Source organism: Rhodamnia argentea, chromosome 7 (assembly GCF_020921035.1).
Source record: "Rhodamnia argentea isolate NSW1041297 chromosome 7, ASM2092103v1, whole genome shotgun sequence".
In the NCBI taxonomy this organism is placed as follows: Eukaryota; Viridiplantae; Streptophyta; class Magnoliopsida; order Myrtales; family Myrtaceae; genus Rhodamnia; species Rhodamnia argentea.
In genome coordinates, this window is record NC_063156.1 from 4737663 (window position 1) to 4758726 (window position 21064).

The 21064-nt window shown below is 40.8% G+C and overlaps 2 protein-coding genes across 5 annotated transcripts; both read left to right on the forward strand.

The window, feature by feature from the left end:
• The first annotated feature begins 292 nt into the window (after positions 1-292).
• LOC115750901 (cyprosin-like) lies at positions 293-6093 on the forward strand. 4 transcript variants are annotated; one of them, XM_048282190.1, is made up of 15 exons: positions 412-443; positions 643-718; positions 1304-1684; positions 1788-1848; positions 2292-2386; positions 2465-2577; positions 2726-2894; positions 2990-3029; positions 3124-3188; positions 4078-4191; positions 4308-4372; positions 4463-4619; positions 4692-4811; positions 5570-5658; positions 5803-6093. In XM_048282190.1, the coding sequence occupies exons 3-15, from the start codon at positions 1313-1315 to the stop codon at positions 5885-5887; spliced, it is 1545 nt and encodes a 514-aa protein (XP_048138147.1). In that variant the 5' UTR covers positions 412-443; positions 643-718; positions 1304-1312; the 3' UTR covers positions 5888-6093. The 4 variants fall into 4 exon arrangements, with proteins under 4 accessions (XP_030544381.1, XP_048138147.1, XP_030544382.1 ...); XM_030688521.2 differs by lacking the exon at positions 643-718 and having other exon boundaries at positions 293-443; positions 1306-1684; XM_030688522.2 differs by lacking the exon at positions 412-443 and having other exon boundaries at positions 466-719; positions 1306-1684.
• Positions 6094-16294: 10201 nt separating this feature from the next.
• LOC115750934 (mitogen-activated protein kinase kinase kinase 18-like) lies at positions 16295-17866 on the forward strand. Its single transcript, XM_030688568.2, has one exon. It carries the CDS (start codon positions 16583-16585, stop codon positions 17855-17857), a length of 1275 nt encoding a protein of 424 aa, XP_030544428.1. The 5' UTR covers positions 16295-16582; the 3' UTR covers positions 17858-17866.
• The last annotated feature ends 3198 nt before the right edge of the window (positions 17867-21064 follow it).

Below are 21064 nucleotides of genomic sequence, written 5' to 3' on the forward strand. Positions count from 1 at the left end.
TGCCCCCCGAATCACCAACATGCAAAAGCATAATGGGCCCTTAGTAGGCTTTGACCCGGCCCACGGCCCACGACGACCGGGATTCCAAAATTCAAACCGTTGCCTTCTTCGTGCCTTCCTAGTGTGGAGTGGACTGGTAGTTCATTAGTCGATCAAGCCAAACATCTGCTCCCCTACGCTGAGCCTACGGACTTCCTCTCTTATGCGTCCACTCATCTGAGGGCACGTGTCCCGATTCCAACTCTTTCCTATTCGCATCTTTCAGATGGGGCCCCACAATCCCGATCGACGATGGCCGTGCTAGGGCGTACCCAATACTCGCGCTGAACGGTGTTGTGGAGCCCCTCTAACTCTCTTTGCTTTGTCTGCTTAAAAGCTGGTTTCTTCGTTGCTTCGCTCATTTTGTTCTCTTCACTTTCCTTTTTGACTTGCGCCATCCTCAGGTATGCTCCGAATTCCTCTCTTTACCTGCTTGTGTTCATGTGTGCCTTCGTGTTCGATTGTCTTCGGATTATGAACTTGATCTGATGCTCGGGCTAGCACCGATCGATCGTTTCGCATCGTGCGTTTGACGTTGAATTTCGTATTTCGTGACGCAATCTGCGACGAAGAGGCCTCTGTGACGTTATTTTGGTAGGTTGGACGAAGAACTAAACGTCCAATTCGCCATTTGGCTCGGAGGTCAACAGCTTGCTGCTCTGTTTGATTACCGCGAAAAGGTTTTTGTTCCTCGTGGGACTGGGGACGATGCCGATTATGGTGTCTGTTTCTTTTGATGTTCGATTTTCTATTAATGTGGTTGGTTTTGAGTGTGATGTTCCTTTGATTGATGCTGAAACCTTGGGGTGCGAGTGTTTGACCGCTGATTACCGAGTCAACATTTTATTTCTGTTTCATCATTAGCTGCCTGTTTCTGCAGCTTTAGCTAGATCAAGTGTTTTAATTTTGGGCGATAATTGTGATTCCATTGTTTTGTCTTTAGAAGAGGAAAATACTAGAAGCTTTGGATTATCGAGGTTTTTTGTTTCTTCTCAAATTTGTGATGTGAATTTAATTTGCATACCTGAAAAGAATTGGAAAAGTTCGTATATCCTGAGTTGTCTTTTCCTGTGGAATTGAGGTTTACAGCAATAGCATTGATTTTTTCGTAGATTGATTCAGATTTCAGAGTGTTCTTGTTTCCCTCTATAGCATATCATTCTGAAAGGGTGATTGTGCCACTTTTCCTTTGTGTGTCAATGTCGGGAAGAATTTTGTTAATGCCTGTCTTCAAATAATACTGACGGTGAGTTAGCCTTTATACAGTTGCAAAATGACAATCAAATCCGGAGCCACGGTGGTTGCGGTCTTCCTTTTTATGCTTTTATCACCTATGCTCATCTCCTCATCTAATGATGGAATGGTCAGAATTGGACTTAAAAAGAGAAAGTTGGATCAAGTGAACCGCATCGCTGAACAAGGTAGTTCAAAGGAAGGGGGAACATTGAGAGGTCCTCTGAGAAAGTACTATCTCCATAACAATCTTGGAGATTCTGAGGATATTGATATTGTCTCACTGAAAAACTATATGGATGCTCAATATTTTGGTGAGATCGGAATTGGAACTCCTTCCCAGAAGTTCACTGTGATTTTTGATACGGGGAGTTCAAATCTTTGGGTACCCTCATCAAAGTGTTACCTTTCGGTCAGTCTGTGTAGTGTTCTGTCTCAATTTGGTGCCATCTAAACTTGGTTCAACAGATGAAATTCTTTGTGAGGTTAACTAAAGTTTACGCCTTCTGGTTCAGGTCGCTTGCTATTTCCACTCAAAGTTCAAGTCCAGTGAATCGAGTACCTACAAAAAGAATGGTATTGAAAGTCTCTTTATGCTCCTGTTCTAACTTACAGCGTTGTAACAACATGTTTGGTTATCTCCTCCCCTTGCAATTCTTTATTTTTCCATGCAACTGCACTAGTTTTAATGTACTTGAAATTTTTAAATAACCAATCTCTGGATTGGACATCACTGACTGTGGCGGAAACCTGGGCACTACTTGCAGTTAAAACCCATGATTAAAAGTTCTGATTAGATTTATTTATCACATTTTGATGGATCACTTTTCCTTTCAATCTCGAAGCAAGCTGTGTGTGACTGGGGGTAGTTTAAGATTTGAGAACTTCCTTAAGGAATTGTCTAACACTGCACTTAACAAAGTAAAGGAAGGATCATAAACAATTGTACGGACATCTCACTCTCTTCTTTGACTGTGGGGATGAACATGTCTGCATTCTTTCTTCTTCTTTGGATTCAGGGAAGTCTGCTGAAATCCATTATGGCACTGGGGCCATTTCCGGATTTTTTAGCCAAGACCATATCAAAGTTGGTGATCTTATTGTTAAGGATCAGGTATGAACATGTATGATTTATGCAATTGTTGGTCCACAAGACAACAGACTTACCTTGGGTAGTTGCATTGGCTTTTAGGATTTTATTGAAGCTACGAGAGAGCCCAGCATCACATTCTTGGCTGCAAAGTTTGATGGTATACTTGGACTTGGGTTTAAAGAGATCTCAGTGGGTGACGCTACTCCTGTCTGGTAAGTCAGTGCATGCCCACAACTAACTAGTAGATGCCTTACCAATACTTTCAGGATTGTATATTGATACAAACCAATGTCCTTTCATTTCATATTATTCCTTTCCCTTGTACCTGTATTGAATTTCTAAAATGGAGGATATGTGCAGGTATAATATGGTCAATCAAGGGCTTATCAAGGAGCCGGTATTTTCATTTTGGTTAAATCGTAACACTGAAGGGGAAGAAGGAGGTGAAATTGTGTTTGGTGGGGTTGATTCAAGTCACTATAAGGGAGAGCATATGTATGTTCCTGTGACTCAGAAAGGCTATTGGCAGGTTGGCTACCGAGAGTCCGAGACCTACTAGTTTTTTTGCCATATTTCGGGCATTGTGTTTAAGCCTCTGTTTAATTGGTTCTTTTCAATTGACAGTTTGAGATGGCTGATGTCCTCATTGGAAATGAAACTACCGGTAAGTGTTTATGCATCTTGTTATTATGAGTTTCTGGATCATTTATCACTTTTTTCCTCGTTATGGCACTAAGTGATACAAACTCTCTTTTCAGGATTTTGTGCTAGTGGTTGTTCGGCCATTGCAGATTCTGGGACCTCCTTGTTGGCAGGCCCTACTGTAAGTTTCATAAGAAGTGAGAAATTGCCATTGTTCATTCTATTGATAAATCCTTTGACATGCTGAACAGTGTACATGTGCCTGAGTGGCAGATTCACTATACTTGACTATTATCATATTCTGCATTATTTGATTTTATATCTGTGAGAACTTGTTTAGTTTAGTGTTTGAAAGGGACGGAATGGGCAGCCTTTTGTTATTTCTTGTTTTATTGCTTTCACTATTTTACTTTTATTTCTTAGGAAGAAATTTATTTAGTTCTATAATGTGAGAGGAATACAAGTAGGAATTCATCTTTCATTATGTGTTCACTAGCTTCTTTTATTTGAGATAATTATGCAGAAATTTTCCAAGCGCTTTGAATGATACATGGCTTGAGGTTACTTTTGTTGATTGAACATGATACTGGCAAATGGGTTTCATCATTCATCCTATTGCCGTAAATTCTCCTTCAACCCTGCTAATCTGTTGTGGAAAGTGAACCATTAAGGTGATGTGATAAGACAGGGCATCTTTAGTTATTCTCATTCAGTGGGCAGTGGTTGGTGAGTTTGTCACTAGTTTGTTGGTGCTGTGCTGGATCTGTTTGGCATTTCATCCCAGGGTTGTCTTGTGTCTTGTTTCCCTAGATGCTTCCACATGGCACCATCGTATAAGTATAGTCTTACCCGTACTCCTAGCTCAACCGTAGGGAGCAAATCAACCTTAATGTTGCCTTTAAATTTGAGGTTAACAGTTAGTAACGTTGTCTTCTATCTTGAACATGGCGTGGTTCCACAGGAGTTTTATTGCATTCTATGACCTTTCGTTCCTTGTTGCTTTGTTCCTGCTTTTTTCAATAGCAAAAGGAACTTGTAAGTGACAATGTGATGCATAATGAGACTTTCAGACTGTCATAACCCAAATCAACCATGCAATTGGAGCCTCTGGAGTAGTCAGCCAGGAGTGCAAGGCAATTGTTGGACAATATGGAAAGACTATACTAGAAATGCTTATGACAGAGGTACTTATAATCAAATTCTAGGTCATGTTTGGACATAATATTGTTTGTATTGAGTTTGGGCTTATTTTTCTTCGCTTGATGCTCTTTATTTCTCCTTGCTTTTGCCATCTACGCAGGCAAAACCGCAAAAAATATGTTCTCAAGTTGGTTTCTGTACCTTTGATGGGACCCATGGCGTCAGGTTAGCCAAAATCTGCATTGGTGCACAACTAATAGGTGCCATGTTAATGTCATTTTATTAACTGGTGCTTAACTTAGTTTTTTCAAACAGAATGGGTATTGAGAGTGTAGTGGATGAGGCCAAGGACAAGTCTAGTGGTGGTTTACATGATACAATGTGTACTGCTTGTGAGATGGCTGTTGTATGGATGCAAAATCAGCTCACACGAAATCAGACAGAAGATCAAATTCTGAATTACGTTAATGAGGTAATTAATTATTTTTTCCATCTCTTTAGAACTTTGTCCTTGCTCTGACTTATTCCGTTTTTGGAATTTCAGCTTTGCGATCGAATTCCTAGTCCAATGGGAGAATCTGCTGTTGATTGTAACAGTATTTCTTCCATGCCAAGAGTTTCATTCACCATTGGTGGTAAAGTGTTTGACCTTGCCCCAGAGCAGGTATGGTATTCTACCAAGTTTTGAAGCATCAATTCCGTAGTCAGCAAAAAATTATGTTTTGATAAGGACATAGAAAGTTTTATAGTCAGAGCTTTATCTTCTTACTGATGTTAGGGATTAACTTGTTGCATCTTGTTAACATCTTATCCCACACCACTGGAATACACGGTTTCCATGAGCTTTATACACGTGTAGTCTCCTTTTATCTATTGGCTTGAACTTTTTGATGGATTTTCCAATATGGTATCTAAAAACAAACCATTTGGTTTTGGAAGGTGGGTGTCTTCTTGTTAAGATGTGCACTAACTCTTAAGCTCCTGGTAGTCACCCGGGTCCCACTTTTGGGCTAAAATGGGAAGTTAAGAGGAAAAGGTTGGCTAAAATTGGGGACTGCTTATCAGTGTTGGTTCACCAAAGTACAAGCACTTGTCTATATTATCTGCAGCTAATTTAAACGCTAAAGTATGTATCAACTATCAATGTCAAAATTGGGCATGGTTTCGTCGGGATACTGAATGACACAATCTTTCCTTTAATAGACTTTAAATACGATCATGCGACTTTGTAGCCTTGGTGGAATATAGGAAGGCTTTCTTGGTTGGAGTGGCTTATCCTTTTGCAGCATATGGTCTATTATGTGATGTGATGTTGTGGTCTTTCGTATCTTGCTTAACAAATGATGGCCCTGCTTTTTCCTGTCCACTTTAATCAACTGTTTTCTCACTGATTGCTAATAAATTGTGGATCTCATGGCTCAGTATGTTCTTAAAGTTGGGGAGGGAGGTGCATCTCAGTGCATCAGTGGATTTACTGCTTTGGACGTGGCTCCGCCCCGTGGACCTCTCTGGTATTTTAATTATATGTCCAGTTATCAATTCTTTCCCATTAGACATTTCCTTTTCACCATCTGAAACAACCTCCACTTTGATAAGACTGTCTGGGGTAATTCGTTTTTCTGAAAATGGGTGACCTGTTGCTTCTGTAAATGCAGGATCTTGGGAGATATTTTCATGGGTAAGTACCACACGGTGTTTGACTACGGAAACCAGCGAGTGGGATTCGCTGAAGCAGCTTAGGTTCTGCGGTTGTTGCCTTGCTCTTCTGATATGAATAGCGTTGGTGCGTACTATCCATAGGCACTCATCTGGACTTGATAATGTAAATATCGTGGTGTGATATGCTTCTAAATTTAAACAAGATGTGCGATCCGTGGACATTTGTCATCTGATTATCCTGTAAAACATAAGGAGCGTGAGATAATGTTGAAGTTCACATTCTGTATGCAAAGTCAACCTGATATGCGTCCGGTAACCTGATGAAGCCCTCTTCTGAGAACCTCAGTTTATATGCAGAACTGGAGAATGCTTCTGCATGGTCTAGAATACTTGGAACTAGAACATGCACAGTCAATTCAAATTCACAGTGGGCAACGCAGTCTTCTCGAATATAGCAAAAGATGAAGATACGGAAGTTGTGCACTGAACTTTTAAAGGGCGCAGACGGATGTCGATTCGTTTTTGCGAGAATCAAGCATGAGGGGAAACCAACGCCAGCATCTGAGCAGGGAGCAGTTTAGTTCGTTCTCCCTTCCTTTCAAACCTTTATGCTAGGCTGAGTGTGAAATGAGGGCATTATGTACAAAGTAGACCCTTGAAATGGGTGCGCCAGGTGGAAAATGCTTCGACCTAAATAGATTTACTTATGCCGTTTTAACCCTTATCAAATCTAATGACTCATATTTTATGCAACTTATATGTCATACCCCAACCCGACATATATTTCTAAAACACTTTTTAATTAATCTAATCTAGGAAAAATCATATCCAAATTGAGGTGAGAGTGTAGAGTGAGTGAGTGCGGGATTGAGTGAGAGCCAAATAAAACAAAGAGAGAGTTAGAGGGGGGTTGGGTCTAAATAAGTTGTAAACTTATTTATAACCATTTTATTGATTATAACTAATCTTACTCACCCCATCAAATATGGGTTGAGAAAGGGGTATATGATCAATTTTGATATGTGTAGTACAAAGTTAATGGGCATCGTGCAATTTGAGAGCCGCTGTATTCGATAGTCAATATTCATTTATGCATATGTATACTCTAATTGCTACTCTAATTACTCTTCGGAAAGATATCGACATGCAAAAACGAGCAAGCAAAAAAACATTTAGAGTATCAATATTTGTGTACGGTACTCATTTTAGTGTTAATATTTTTTTTTAAATCACTTAAGTGACAAATCGAGAGAAAAACGATCATCTAAGCGCCAATTCCAACCAAACAATTCACGTGGCATTTTTCTAATTAAGTTTTTAATATTATGTGTCAATTTTTTAAAAAAATCGACCCACATGGACGCCACATGGGGTCCACATGGATTGTTCAACTTAAATATTTAAATTTTTTAAAAATTAAAATTAAACAAAAAAAAATAGCCTAAAAAAATCAATAAAAAAATAAACCAAGTAGAAGTTGCAGCGGCGAGGGCTTCCAAGCCTAAGCTGCAGCAAGTTTTCTTTTTTTCTTTTTAGTTTATTTAACTTTTTTTTTAGTTTTTTTTTATTTTTTTTAACTTTTAGCTTTTTTAATTGCTGACTTGACAGCTCCGGTGAGTCACGTGGATGCCACGTTAGATTTCCGGCGAAACTCTCCGAAGTTAGCATTGAAATAACCGTTTTTAAAAAAAAATTGACATTTAAGTGATAAAAAAAATATTGGCACTTAAGTGAGTACCGTACATAAATATTAACACTTTCAATGTCCTTTTAACAAAACAAGCATGTTGAAGTGAATAACTAGGGACGAAAAAAGGGAAAGAGAACCTTCTCTAATATGAAATGGGCCAACGAGCGGACGCAATACCAACATAGGCTAGGCTACGATCACCAAGAGTCACCTCAAAGCAATGCAATGGAATTTCAAAAAGCACACATTCAAAAAGGTCTAGTCATTAAAATGCCGGCTTAACAAACTTAATCATGGAAAAAGCATTCTCTTCACGATGAAAGGCATCGCTAGTCAATGGTTCTTGATCGTAGGCGATTGCGGGACCATCCGAAATCATTTTGATGTCAGATAGTTTATCGGTTCATAAAGCATGGTTCGTGCCTTGCTTGAATGCAGTCCGATCTCCGGTCATTGCGTTCTCTACGAAACCCAAAATGGGCAAACACGGTTTTCGGGCGGTTCGGTTCCTTCTTAGGCTCTAAACACACACATTGCACTGCCTAATAAAATCTAATCCGCGTTCTCTTTCGGAATCTTATCTCATGTAGTGGCCAAATTATGGATCGAATGATCGAATACTCTATGCTTTTCAGTAATATCATATCCCGACTTCAACGTTAGTAGAAGATAGTTCTCTTAATGTACCAATGTTAAGTGGAAAGTCACCTTGAAATTCCACCCCGACTTCCCTTTTTTGGAGCTGATTACCAAAACAGTTTTAAACCTATTGTAATTATGTCAATTCATTCCTAAACCGTTTACATATGTGTCAATTTCAATCCTTGCGGCTAATTTTTAGCAGAAAATTGTTAAATATGATAATTTATTAATATTTTTTTGAATAATTTATTTATTTAAAAAAAATTAGAATTTTTTTTGTCTTTTTTTCTTGTTAGGACCGGCATGAGGCCGTCGGCCACCAACCACCGGGCAAAGGCGACCTGTGAGCCCTCAACCCTTGCTGGCCGTTGGTCAAAGGTTCGCGACTATCGCCCGGATCCGAGTGGTGGTTGCAAGCCCTCGCTCATAGCCGGGTGAAGGCCGCGACTCTCGCCGGCTACTAAGGTTGCGAATGATAATACTTACGGAAGTGGATTTCTACTCCAAAAACACTTTTGGAGCATAAATTCATTTGGTAATTTAAGTTCTGAAATAGAAATAAGTTTGGTAAAAATGTTTACTTTTGAAAAAAATTTCTACTTATGAAGTTATTCTTTTCCTAATTTGAGAAGTTAAAAAAAGTTACTTCTTAACTCAAGAAGTATTTCTTGCCTCATCCTCTTTTCATTATGCCCCCATCCTCTTTTCAACCTTGCCCGCCTCCGCTTCCACCGACCATTGACCACCGCTAGCCACGGCCCATAGCCATTCGCAACCACTGTCAACCGCCGACCATCGTTTGTTGTCGCCCACCGCAAATGACCATCGGCTGCCGCCCACCGTTGCCGCCCACCAAGCGTCCCTTGGCCACGACCACCACCGATCACCACGAACGGTTGCCCGTGACCATCGTTGCCAATCGACGATCGCCGCTTGTTGCTAACCAACGCCGTCGCCGCCCACGATCGACCACCGCTAGCCGCCGCCGTCCACTGCCGCCCCTTTGCGGCCAACCGCCAACCACCACTCATCGCCGACCACCAACAGCCTACCATCGCTTCGCCCACCACCGCCAACCACCATTGTAACCACCGCGGTCGAGTCGTCGTCTCCGGCCGCGAGAGTAAAAAATAAATAATATTTTTAATAATAAAAATTATTTTTTAAGAAATTTAAAAAGTTTAAAAATGAAGTTTTGGAAATTTTTCGGCCATCGACAATATGATAGATGATTTCAGAAGTATAAATTTTCAACCAAACAAATTTCTCTAATCAAAAATCAACTTCTAGAGCATAAGTAGAAAAATCAACCTTACGCTACGAGTAGAATTAGAGAAATCAACTTCTCGCTAGAAGTTGATTTCTAAAGTAGAAGTGTTGCTATGCGTGCCCTAAGTGAGGGTTGCAATCCCTAGATCGCAGCTGGGTGTGGGCCGCAACCCTTGACATGGCTGGTAAGGGCTTGCGGGCCTCGCCTAGTGGCCTATGAGGGCTCACAAGCCCTCACCTAGTGGTCGATAGCCTCCTGCCAGCTTAACCAAAAATTAAAAAAGAAGAAAAAAGACAAGCAAAATTATTAAATAACTAACAAGAAATTAGAGAAAATAATAAAATACTATTTTAAAAAGTCCACGTCAACGACGATAGTACCACATTAGCACTAGCCAAAATTGGCCAAAAGAACCGAATTGGTACAAATGCAAAATTTTAGGATTGAAGTGACAACAAAAATAGTACCAATTAACATAATTACATTAGATTTAGGACTTTTTTTGGTAATCCTTCCGCACTCTTTCCCTTATTGCTTCATATCTTAGCAAAAGAAACTCTACAGAAATAACTCAAGATCTGCCTAAAAAATACTAGAAGATGAATTGCTGTATAAGAGGATAGAATTATAGGAAAATTAGATCTTTTGCGGGAGAATTACCATACAAATCCTCAACATATTATAATTGTACCAATTTAGTCCATTTGGCTAGCCGACACTGACGTGATAAATTTTTAATAATTATAAATTATTTTTTATTCTTTTAATAATTTTTTTCTGCCTTTTTAAAGTTGTTTGGCCCGGTAGGCATCTACCTCCTGAAAAGGGTCGTGGCCCGATAGGAGGATGCCAGCCCAAAACAAAAACAAAAAAGAAGAAGAGAAAACCAGCCACTAGGCTATGGTCACGGCCAATGGCTGATAGGAGGCTGGCGGCGCAAAACCCAAAAAAACAAAAAAAGAATAGAAAAGAAAAGAAAAGGACACAAAAAATGATTAAAAATTAAAAAAAATTCAAAAAAGAATAAAATATTTTGAAAATTTACCACGTCAGCATCGGCCGATCAAATTTACTGAATTGGCATAAATGTAAAAGGTTTATGACAGAATTGAAAAAAAAAAAAAAAGAGTTCTGAATTGCACAATTGCAATAGGTTTAGGACCTTTTTAATATTTTTTCAGATTTTTTTGCCACGGAGAATATGATTATACGTGTACAATGATTCAAACGAATGTCAATGAAGACCCGCGACGTACTTTCGATGCTTGGCGAAAAAAGATCAGCAAGACAATTTTACACACTTATATGACATCAACAACCCGTCTTCATCACATACCGACCCCTCCGCCAACATGTTAGCTGGAGATCGCATTTCCACGTCTTCTGGAGCTAGAAAGTCGTAAGTACTAACATCTACTTGTTAGGACAAGATCTTATGGCCTGAATACATCATCCTTTGCAAATGCATCTTGGGATATCTTCACAAGCAACCAAACCATAATCCGAATACCCTAGTTTGACAAAACCGTAGGATCAAAGGCCAATGATCATGGATCCACAGAAAGATGTCAGGACAAGGAATGACTTAAGACAGTGGTGATACTCAATGGCACGCAAGATTCTGAATATGAATAATTTGGATTAGAAAAAGCAAAGAACTAATCTCCGAGGGTCCCACCTAACACAAGCATTTAAGTACAACTTGTGAGTTAATTAGAGATGGACAGGCACATTCTTGGCAATGCCATTAGAGCGAAGGCAAATGAATGGTTGAACCACCAATTTTCATTTTATTCTTTTCATTTTTGGGCGCAGATTAGTAAATAAGTTGCATTAATCTCAAAGCATACTAATTATATGGTTGAGCCACCAAATTGGTCCTCTATAGAGAGAGAGAGAGAGAGAGAGAGAGAGAGGAGCACCTAATTTCCACTCCCACCAAACTCTCAAAACGTTGTCATTCCCAAGCCCACACAAAAATCAGTTGAAAAAAAAATAAAAAACGTGGTTCTATTAGCTCGGACACCTTCACACGTGCCAGTTCCACCGATGGTCGATCTGGGGACCCTCAAAACTTTTCCCCTTTCCTTTTCGTCCCCTCCTCCTCATTAATACGCAAAGGCTTGATTATGGAGAGAGACATCGAAGCAAAGATGAGATCACACGTGACTCGCTTTGGCGGTAAGCTAAAAATGACTTTTGATCATTGGTTACCGTGGAAATCACGCATCAAATCACCATCCCGTTTGTCTAATCAAGGGACGTTCTTGTCTGACCAACTAACCTTAACTAAAATTGATTGACGTTGGACGGACGGGTAATCGAAATCGGGTTGGACAATTACCCCGCTGGGGCTACGTGGAGAAGAGAGGGTCTAAAGTTGAAAGCTATCATGGGATATGATTTGTTTTTCTGTTTATCTTCTATTATTGTCAATTAACCAAGAAGTGTTAGGGTTTAGAATTGTCTCAGTTGATTTGATGTGAAAAGGGAAGAATTTGACTGATGGAAAAGAATGGATTACTAGGAAAGCCACGATTGTGCCCAGTAAGTTGTGCTGGTTTCACTTCGGATAGTCGACTAATTACGATCATGTCCATTTATTACAAAACAATAAGAACGATGTCATTAATTCTTAATCCGTGTTTCCACCATGTTTTCACGACTTCTTTTCTAGAATTGGTCTGGATCCAAATCTGTGCTACATTGATGATTTTATACATGGAAGTTCAGACAAAAGGGGAAAAAAAAACATATTTCAGTTCAAGAGTATTCTTCAAGATAACTAATGCTACATACCTAGCAAAGCACGTGGAAATAAAATATTTTCGTCCATTGGGTGTAGAGAACGGGAAAAGGGGTTAACACGATTAGGTGGGATATAACAGATTTAGGTCTCTCTCTCTCTTCCTAAGAAAAATCCAAGTCGATTCAGACTTGCTGGGTACAACGTGAGAGAAATACTATGAAACCCTCGTGGAAGTGATGTATCACTAATATATGGGCCTGTTAACAACCTCAAGATCATGTAATAATCTCTCAGAGGATGATGCAGATCAAACCCTACGGATTCAGCTCACCAAGTAGTTAGGCTCTGAGAGACCAACCAACTCTCGTGTATCAGCTGCTTGCTTTGGAGCATAAAAATGCGAAGGGCTATGTGGTTTTAGCTTGTGAGGACCGCTCGCTTTCGGAGCCGGCGACAATGCAAAGGCGCTTTCTTTATTGGCGTTTCGGAGTTTCGATTCCGGCTCTCTTTAGCTTGTCCTCGAGACCAAGACACGGACATTTGGGTTTCAATTTCTTGCAAGTTTGGCGTCCGACGAGAATGGCTTTGGTGTACGAGGCAAATATAATAAGGACCGAGGAATTGAGTGTGGGTTGGCGTTAGCGAGTCATGTCGTGCACGGGCCATGTTAGGATTTGGATAACGTCTAGTTTACCCTGCGAATCCCAAGTATTGGGGGGTGGGTTCTCAAGCGAAAATGAAACGTAACATGTAAGAGATAGGAGTAGCAGTAACACATGACATAGCTTGACGAGAATGCCTTTTGCTTGGGCATGATTTCATGGACTTTTTCGATCCGGTGTACTCAAGGCCGTCGTACGAAAGCTAATTCAGGATATTACCTGGGGTGTGTTTGTTTGTGTGAAAGTAGTTTTCGGGAATTAGTTTTTCAAACTTTCACCCGTTTGCTTCATCGAAAATGATTTAGTTAGGGGAAAATTCACGCACAAAATTGGGAAAGTAAATTCCCAAAACTAAAGAGGTAAAACAAAATTTCAGAATTGCTTCTCTCGAATTTTTTTGAATTTTTTAATCTATTTTATATTTTATGTTTTATAGTTTTATCTTATTTTGTTTTAAATTTATTTTTTATTTTTATTTTTCTTTTATTTTTCTTTTTCTTTTTTCTTCTCCCTCTGCCGGTCAACCGGCAAACTCGAGATTGGTCGTGGCTCGCCGGATCGCAGCGAGCTCGAGCTACCCTGTGGCCACCGCCCGGTGGTCGCGATGGAGGAAAAAGAAAAAAGAAAAATAAATTATTTAAAATTCAATTTTTTTTTCAAATAAAATGATAAGATTGAAATCATCTTTCAAATGAGATCCAAACACCACCAAACAAAGAAAAACTAACTATTTTTTTGAAAAATTATTTCTCAAAAAATATTTTCTTTTAACATTAATTTTTTCCCAAACAAACGTACCATATGGATCTTTTTAGTCTCACGATCAGTAATACCTAAAAGGCAAGGATATATGGAATGGGGACCTATCCCTAATAATATGTGAGCTTATCAAGAATTATGTTGAGTTTTCGGTGACCATGAGGCAGGAGGACGATCCACAACAATGTTATCTCACAACTTTGTTATATCTTTCATATATAAAACGAATAGTGTAGTCAAGAATCAAGAAATCTCATATTTTGCCGGGAATGTACCCAAAAAGTCTTAAACCTATTGGATTTGTATCAATTTAGTTCTAAACTTTTCAATTGTATCAACTGAGTCCTAAACATTTTGATGACTTGTCAATTGAGTCCATTCAACCAACTTTACCCTGAAATTGCTAACGTAGAGGCTGGTCATTCAACATGATGCGACAAACGTTGATGTTGACTTTTTTAATAGTATTTTAATAGTATTTTATTTTTTTATATATTCGTTCCTTTCTTTTCTTTTCTTCTCTTTATTTATTTACTATTTGGATGCTAAGGGCTAGCTAGGCACGCTAGCCGACCCTCACCTCCACTAGGCGAGGGCCGCAACGCCCAGATACCACAATAGGACATTTGGGACGGCATTGGGAGAGAGCATTGCGGCCCTCGCCTACGGTCGAGGAGGATTGGCTGGCGACCCTTGCCAACCCTCACCCCCCAAAAAAAAAAAGGTAAGACAAAAACATAAAACAAAAAGTAACAAATTATTAAGATACTTATTAAAAATATTCACGTTAGTGTCGGTTGCGCCGATCGCACCACATAGGATGGTCAACGTCTACGTCGGTAATTTACTATCAAAATTAGTTGAATAAACTCATTTGAAAAATCTAAAAAGATTTAAGGCTCAATTGATACAATTGAAAAGTTTATAACTGAATTAACACAAATATAATAGATTTATGAATTTTTTTTTTGTACTTGTCCTCACATTTTGCGAAGTTGTGGACACTTGCGCTACCGACTTTTGGTTTTAATAGGAAGTACTATTCCACGTGACGAGCCCACTTACCTATGCAATATGATTGCACGTTCACATCTAACAAATAGTTGGCATGCTACGTGGACAGATCAAATTCCGTTTATGTGACATATCAACTTCGTTGCGCATTAGAAAATTGCACCCTTTTAGCTTTCGCTTTGATGGAAGTAGCATCTAAAATGATGGTAACTATTATGGTAGCTTCACTTCAAGTTCACACACTCGCAATCAGCCCATCGTAATAATTGCGCAAGTAATTGCACATAATTTACACACACACACATATTATATTATATTATATTATATAAATTTACATAAAGTTTCTAGAAGTAAGTGGGTGATGAATGTTGTGAATATATATGGGAGCTTGGCTGATTCATTCAGATCTCCAGTTTGGTGCCCCATAACAAACTTGATGGCTGCCTTTGGCTGAACGAGTTCGATTTAGGGTTTAGTAATTAGGTCAAACGAACTTACTCAATTTACACGTGAAGAAGAAGAAGAAAAAAAATAGTTTTTGTTTGGCAACATAACCACACGAGAGTAATTTTTAGGTCAAGAAATTCCCAACTGGTTCGCACCCAGCAGAACCGACAAATGGTACAAGAAATTGGTTTTTGAGAAGTTGGATCTTGTCCGACTTTTTTTATTTTTATTTTTTATGGGGGTCGAAGATCTTTTCCGACTTATTCGCTTGCAATGTGAAACCAAATACTTGTCTTCTTGATGGTAGAAACGTTAATGGGTTAGAAAGGTAGAAACCTTAATGAGCTCGAAATTCACGGTTGTTACTCCTCCACTCCATTTATGGAACTGTATTCGGCGGACCACAAAGCAAATTGATAATGGTGCCTGACTCTCTACTGACCAAACCCTTTTGGTCGAAGAAAGTGGAACTTTAAGGGGTTGATTCAAAGCTTCAAGAACATTTGAAGTACTAGTACGGAGGAGGTAGCGAGTTCGTCGACCCTACAACAAAGGCCCCGGACGCTTCCAGCTGGAATATTGGTTGTGGGTGAGAGGGCGACGGCCTCACGGTGAAGCTAATTCGATCTGTCCACACGTACTTTACTGTCGATTTAAATTACATTTTCAGATGGATTTCTTATTATTTTCTCGTTATCAACTAGATCTATGATCACAGAGTACGGGGTCTTAAAAGCAAGGCATACCGATTGGAACAATGAAGAATCTACGTGGCTTTTCTCCGAACACACGATGGTCCAAATGCAAAGTTCCAAGACATTTGTCCCTAATCACACATTGACTTCTGCTGAAATTCCCACATTTCAAATGGCAGACTCTTGCACCTCCGATTCTCCCCCCAGCAAAGACCCCAATCTCGACAAGTTACGTGGTTGACCAAAGCTAAAACGCCCCCAAGTTCAACCCTTCTCTCTACTCCCAACAAAAGTTTGCCATTTGACTCAACCAATTCCTCCTTTTTGGTGGTTCAACCCACTCCATAATTCCCCCCCCAATTCACTTCAAAATCATATCAATCAAAAATCAAAGACTAAAACTCTAGAATCTCTCCTCTTACCAAAGAAGAAGCAAAGTCCACTTGCCAACAATCAAATGAATCCAAAGTTGGGTGGATTATCCATCCAAGCTAACCCCTATCCAATCTCAAACCTCCCCCCGACCTTTACTAATGATCTCTCCAACAATCCCCCTAAATTTACCTTAAAGCCCTCGCACGTCCAAGCTGGCCAGAACCAGCCAAATTTCGACACGTGGTCAGCCCTCACGTCGAAGGGATCGTCAACCCCCACAAAGCAAACTCGACATAACTGACTGTCCTTCAAAAATTTCCCACCTTTTTCTCTTTCCCTTTTGGATTCCCCGCTATATAAAAGCCATTGCTCACCAAGCGGACACTTCATCGCTCACCCAACACACACACATTACCCAACCAAAGCGGCGAAGCAAGCAAAAAGCTCGCTCCTTTAAGGCTCTCTCGCAGCCAATGGACTGGACCAGGGGCCGCGCCGTCGGCCACGGGGCCTCCGCCACCGTGTCGGTCGCGACCTGCCGTCTCTCCGGCGACATCTTCGCCGTGAAGTCGGCCGAGCTGGTTCGGTCCAAGTTCCTGCAAAGGGAGCAGCAAACTCTGTCCTCTCTGAGCTCTCCCAGGATAGTCAGCTACAGGGGATGCGAAATTACGAATGAGGACGGCAGGATCATGTTCAATATCTTCATGGAGTATTTGCCGCGGGGAAGCCTAGCCGATCAGATCAGAAGCCGGGGAGGGGAGCTGGACGAATCGGCGATCCGCGTCTACACGCGCCAAATTCTGGAGGGACTGGACTACTTGCACTCTCGGGGCATCGCGCATTGCGACATCAAGAGCTCCAACGTCCTGGTCGGGGACGACGGCGGTGCGAAGATCGCCGACTTCGGGTGCGCGAAGAGGGTCGGGGCTGCGGAGATCGGCGGCACGCCGATGTTCATGGCTCCGGAGGCAGCGCGGGGGGAGGAGCAGGGGCTCGCCGGCGACGCGTGGGCGGTTGGGTGCACGGTCGTGGAAATGGCCACCGGGGAATCCCCGTGGCAGAGTGGGGCCGCCTCCGACCCGGTGTCGGTGCTCTACAGGATCGCGTGTTCCGGGGAGTCACCGGCGATCCCGGGTTGCCTCTCCGCGGAAGGAAGGGATTTCGTGAGCAAGTGTCTAAGGAGAGACCCGAGAGAAAGATGGACGGTGGGTCAACTTCTGGAGCACCCATTCCTCGAGAATCACAAATTGGGCTCAAGCCAAACCGAACAAATCAAAACGAAGTCGCCCACGAGCGTTCTTGATCAGGAGTTCTGGAACGCGATGGACGAGACGGAGTCATCAGAAGCCGGCACGACGGGAGACGGGGTCGAAATGGCCCTCGACAGGATCAGAACGCTGTCGTTTCGGGAGGGACGACCCGATGGGCGGTGCGGCGAATGCGACGACGAGGGTTGGATCACCGTCAGATTGGGGGAGAGAGAAGGTGAGATCGCGGAGGAATTCGCGACAATTGGTGGGTCAGACACGGATTGTGCTTCCTCGTCTTCTTCGTATTTTTCGCGGGCCAGTGCCGAGATGGACGCAAGTGCTGTCGGTGGTGAGAAGTGGGCGGGTCTTACGGGCGGCGACGCAGGTCGTGGAAATGCGTGTGGTTGGTGCGGAGAGGAATGCGCTGTAATTAGGAGCAGTCTCGATTCCGAGAGGCACAAAGGCAAACTTCCTGAATTGATGTCCAGATTTTCATGAGCAATTTTATCTCTCTCTCTCTCTTCAAGAACTGAAGGGTAATGCATTTCAAGACCCCTTATCTTTGTTTCCAGCGGATCCCTACCGAAATGTTGAACGCCGGATCGGTTCCGGTTCAGGATGCTGAGCGGGGAGCAGTTAATCGCGATAACCAGCAAAACATACTTTAAACCTCATATAAACCTCGAAGCCAATATCGACTCCGATATTCGGACCGACTCTCGTTGCTACATGAACTCACCCTCACACCCGATGCTCATCACGATTTTTTTCGAAATCAGACGGTGTTTGTAAGGATGAGAGTCGAGTCGCAACTCGCAAGACGTCCAAACTTCTTTCGACTATGCTAGTGATTGGCTATGTCCATGAATAAGCTCCGTAGGCGGGCCGTGTCCAACAATTGGCTCGTTTTAACTAGGCCGCCCATCCTGCTCAAGCCCTATGGTGTTTGCCATGTTCTGAAGCGTCTTTTACATGTTCTTTACTTTTGCGCTTATGAAATGGAAAAAATGAGAATAAAAAAACTCGTTGTCGGGACGATTCGCTGCTGATTGATCCATGCAGCCGATTTCGCCCGAACAAGACCCCGTGTGGTTCGCTACGAGGCCAATTTGGTAATTCGGTCGGTCTCAAAATGTCAGCCAGGTTTTATTGCTCCCTCCATAAAATATTAATGAATTGCCACCTTAGCTTCTGGCCTAGCACAGGCTAATTGCCAGCTGTAGGTTGGTGGAAAAGTTGAAGAGTATGCGTCCAACTGCCTCAACTTGGTAGACTCCAAAACTATTCATGTTCTCAGTAAGTGAATGGGTCGGTTCGGGTCCGAGTCGAATGGGTCCGAGTCGTAAATTCAATTAATTTAACTGGGTCAGCATGTGTACGCTCAAATTTACACTTGATCTTCGTCGATTGGCGTGCTTCGACGCACGAGCGCTTCAAGCAGACCGTGTTCGCCCATCGGAATAATTTGCTCGATAGAAGAAATGAAGGAAGCTTGAAAATACTAAGTGATTTCGTATGTTGCGTGTACTCCAGACTTCAGTTTTTACTCTATGGAATATACGCAGTATGGGGTTGAGGAGGAGGAAACTATGAGTGAGAGCACTCGTATTTTCGGCTGAACAGGGAACTTAGGAGCAATGCATAAAAAGCCCACAGCAGTCCTTCACAATTAACATGCCCAAGAGCTTGACTGGTCGGCCCGGCCCGGCCCGATTCGACCAGAATGTACGATACAACTTTTTCCTGTCAAAAGCCGAAGAAAGGAGGAAGGAAAGCTGTTGTGTACAATAGATTCTTCACCTTATGTTTTTTTTTTTTTGTCGGGACGAAATTCTTTTCTTTCAACGGACCGGAGAGACGGACTAGATCATTGCAAAAAAAAAAAAAAAAAAAGCCAATCCGAATATATCCAATATTCTATAAAGACTGAAAATTCCCGATGTATGCTCCAATCCATTGCATTGAGTGATAAAGCTCGTGTTAGAGAGACGGGTTACGATAATTTGCATCCTTTTAGTTTGGAAGGTGAAACTTTCTTTTCCAAAATAAGAATTTGCGTGAAATTTCTCACACTATAGCGTTACCATAAATTGCACCAAAATCCCAACAGCATGGATCGGTGATTGAACGAATATAAGATGTGCGAACTAACGAGCAATCGAATATACCGCCAAGTAAACTAAGAACAACTCGACCCAAAAAAATAATAATAATAAGATCAACCAAAAGGTTTATTTCAGTTTGAGCATATAAGATACTTTGCTTGTATGATAAGTAGCTAAAAGACAAATAAGGCAAAGATGATATCAATAATCATATATTATGCATGCTTTATGGAATCCTTGAAAAACAAGGACAACATGCACCAATCTCACCTTTATGTTTACTTCCTCGTTTTTTCCTTTTTTTTTTAAAGATTTATTCATACTCTAATTGACGTGAATATTGTGTCAACATAAAGCTTGTTTTGAGAAGAGATTCGATTTTTCAAATCCTCATTTGAAATTTTTGCTATGAAATTGCGAAGTTAATCATTGGAGATTTAATTTGTGGATTTACTTTCAATAATATTATCCTTCTCTAATCACATGTACACTAATCAAATTGACTCAATTATTTTATCAACGTAATGTGTTGTCCCGAACATTTACTAACACGAACAGAAGTAACAAACATCAATATGTTGCTTCCAATTCTTCTTGATGCGGCAAAGATGGACGTTGCCCACAATTGCGGCTACTGAACTTTTTCTTATGGCAGCTTCTAGCAATGTGAATGATATGTAGCTAAAAGACAAATAAGGCAAAGAAGAGATCAATAATCATATATTATGCATGCTCTATGGAAACCATGAAAAATAAAGACAATAATCACCCACCTTTTTTGCTCTCTTTTTTTGACATTCATTCGTAGTCCAATTAACGTGAATATTTTATCAACGTAAAGCTTGTCTTGGAAAGAGATTCGATTTTTCAAACCCTCATTTGAAATTTTTTGTTAAATGAAATTGCGAAATTAATTATTGGAGATTTAATCTATGGATTTACTTTAAGTAATAAAATCCTTTTCTAATCACATGTACATTAATATAATTGACTTGATTATTTTATCAACATATAGCTCGTCACCCAAATGACTGTTCCTTGTGGAGAGAGGGAGGAAGCTATGTTCTTAGCTGTCCGAAAGAGTTATAAGTAGCTGCTGCTTTCCCATCCTACCTTTTAAAAGGGATTTGAAAGATTTTTGTTCAATGAAATTGCGAAATTAATAATTAGAGATTTAATTTGTGGATTCACGTGAATTAATATAATCCTTTTCTAATCATATATGCATTAATCAAATTGACTCGATTATTTTATCAATATAAACGTTGTCACCAATCAATTTGAAACGAGATTCAATTTTTCAAACCTTATTTGAAATTTTTATTGGAGTTGGGGAACCTGGGAAAAAACATGCATTGCTTCGTGTAGTGGGTGTAGTGAATGCACTTTGCTTGTCCAATGGAGGGATTTTCGTGCGACGAAGGAACAAGGAAGATTCTTCATTCCACTGTCTCATGCCCGGAAATACCCAAAATTTTCGATTCCGTTCGGGTTTTGGGGGTTTGACTTTAACACCCGATATGACCTATTTTTTCTTCACTGACTTAAATATCGAAGGAACGAATATAAATCCACACTATAACTCGTGTTCACTTGCACT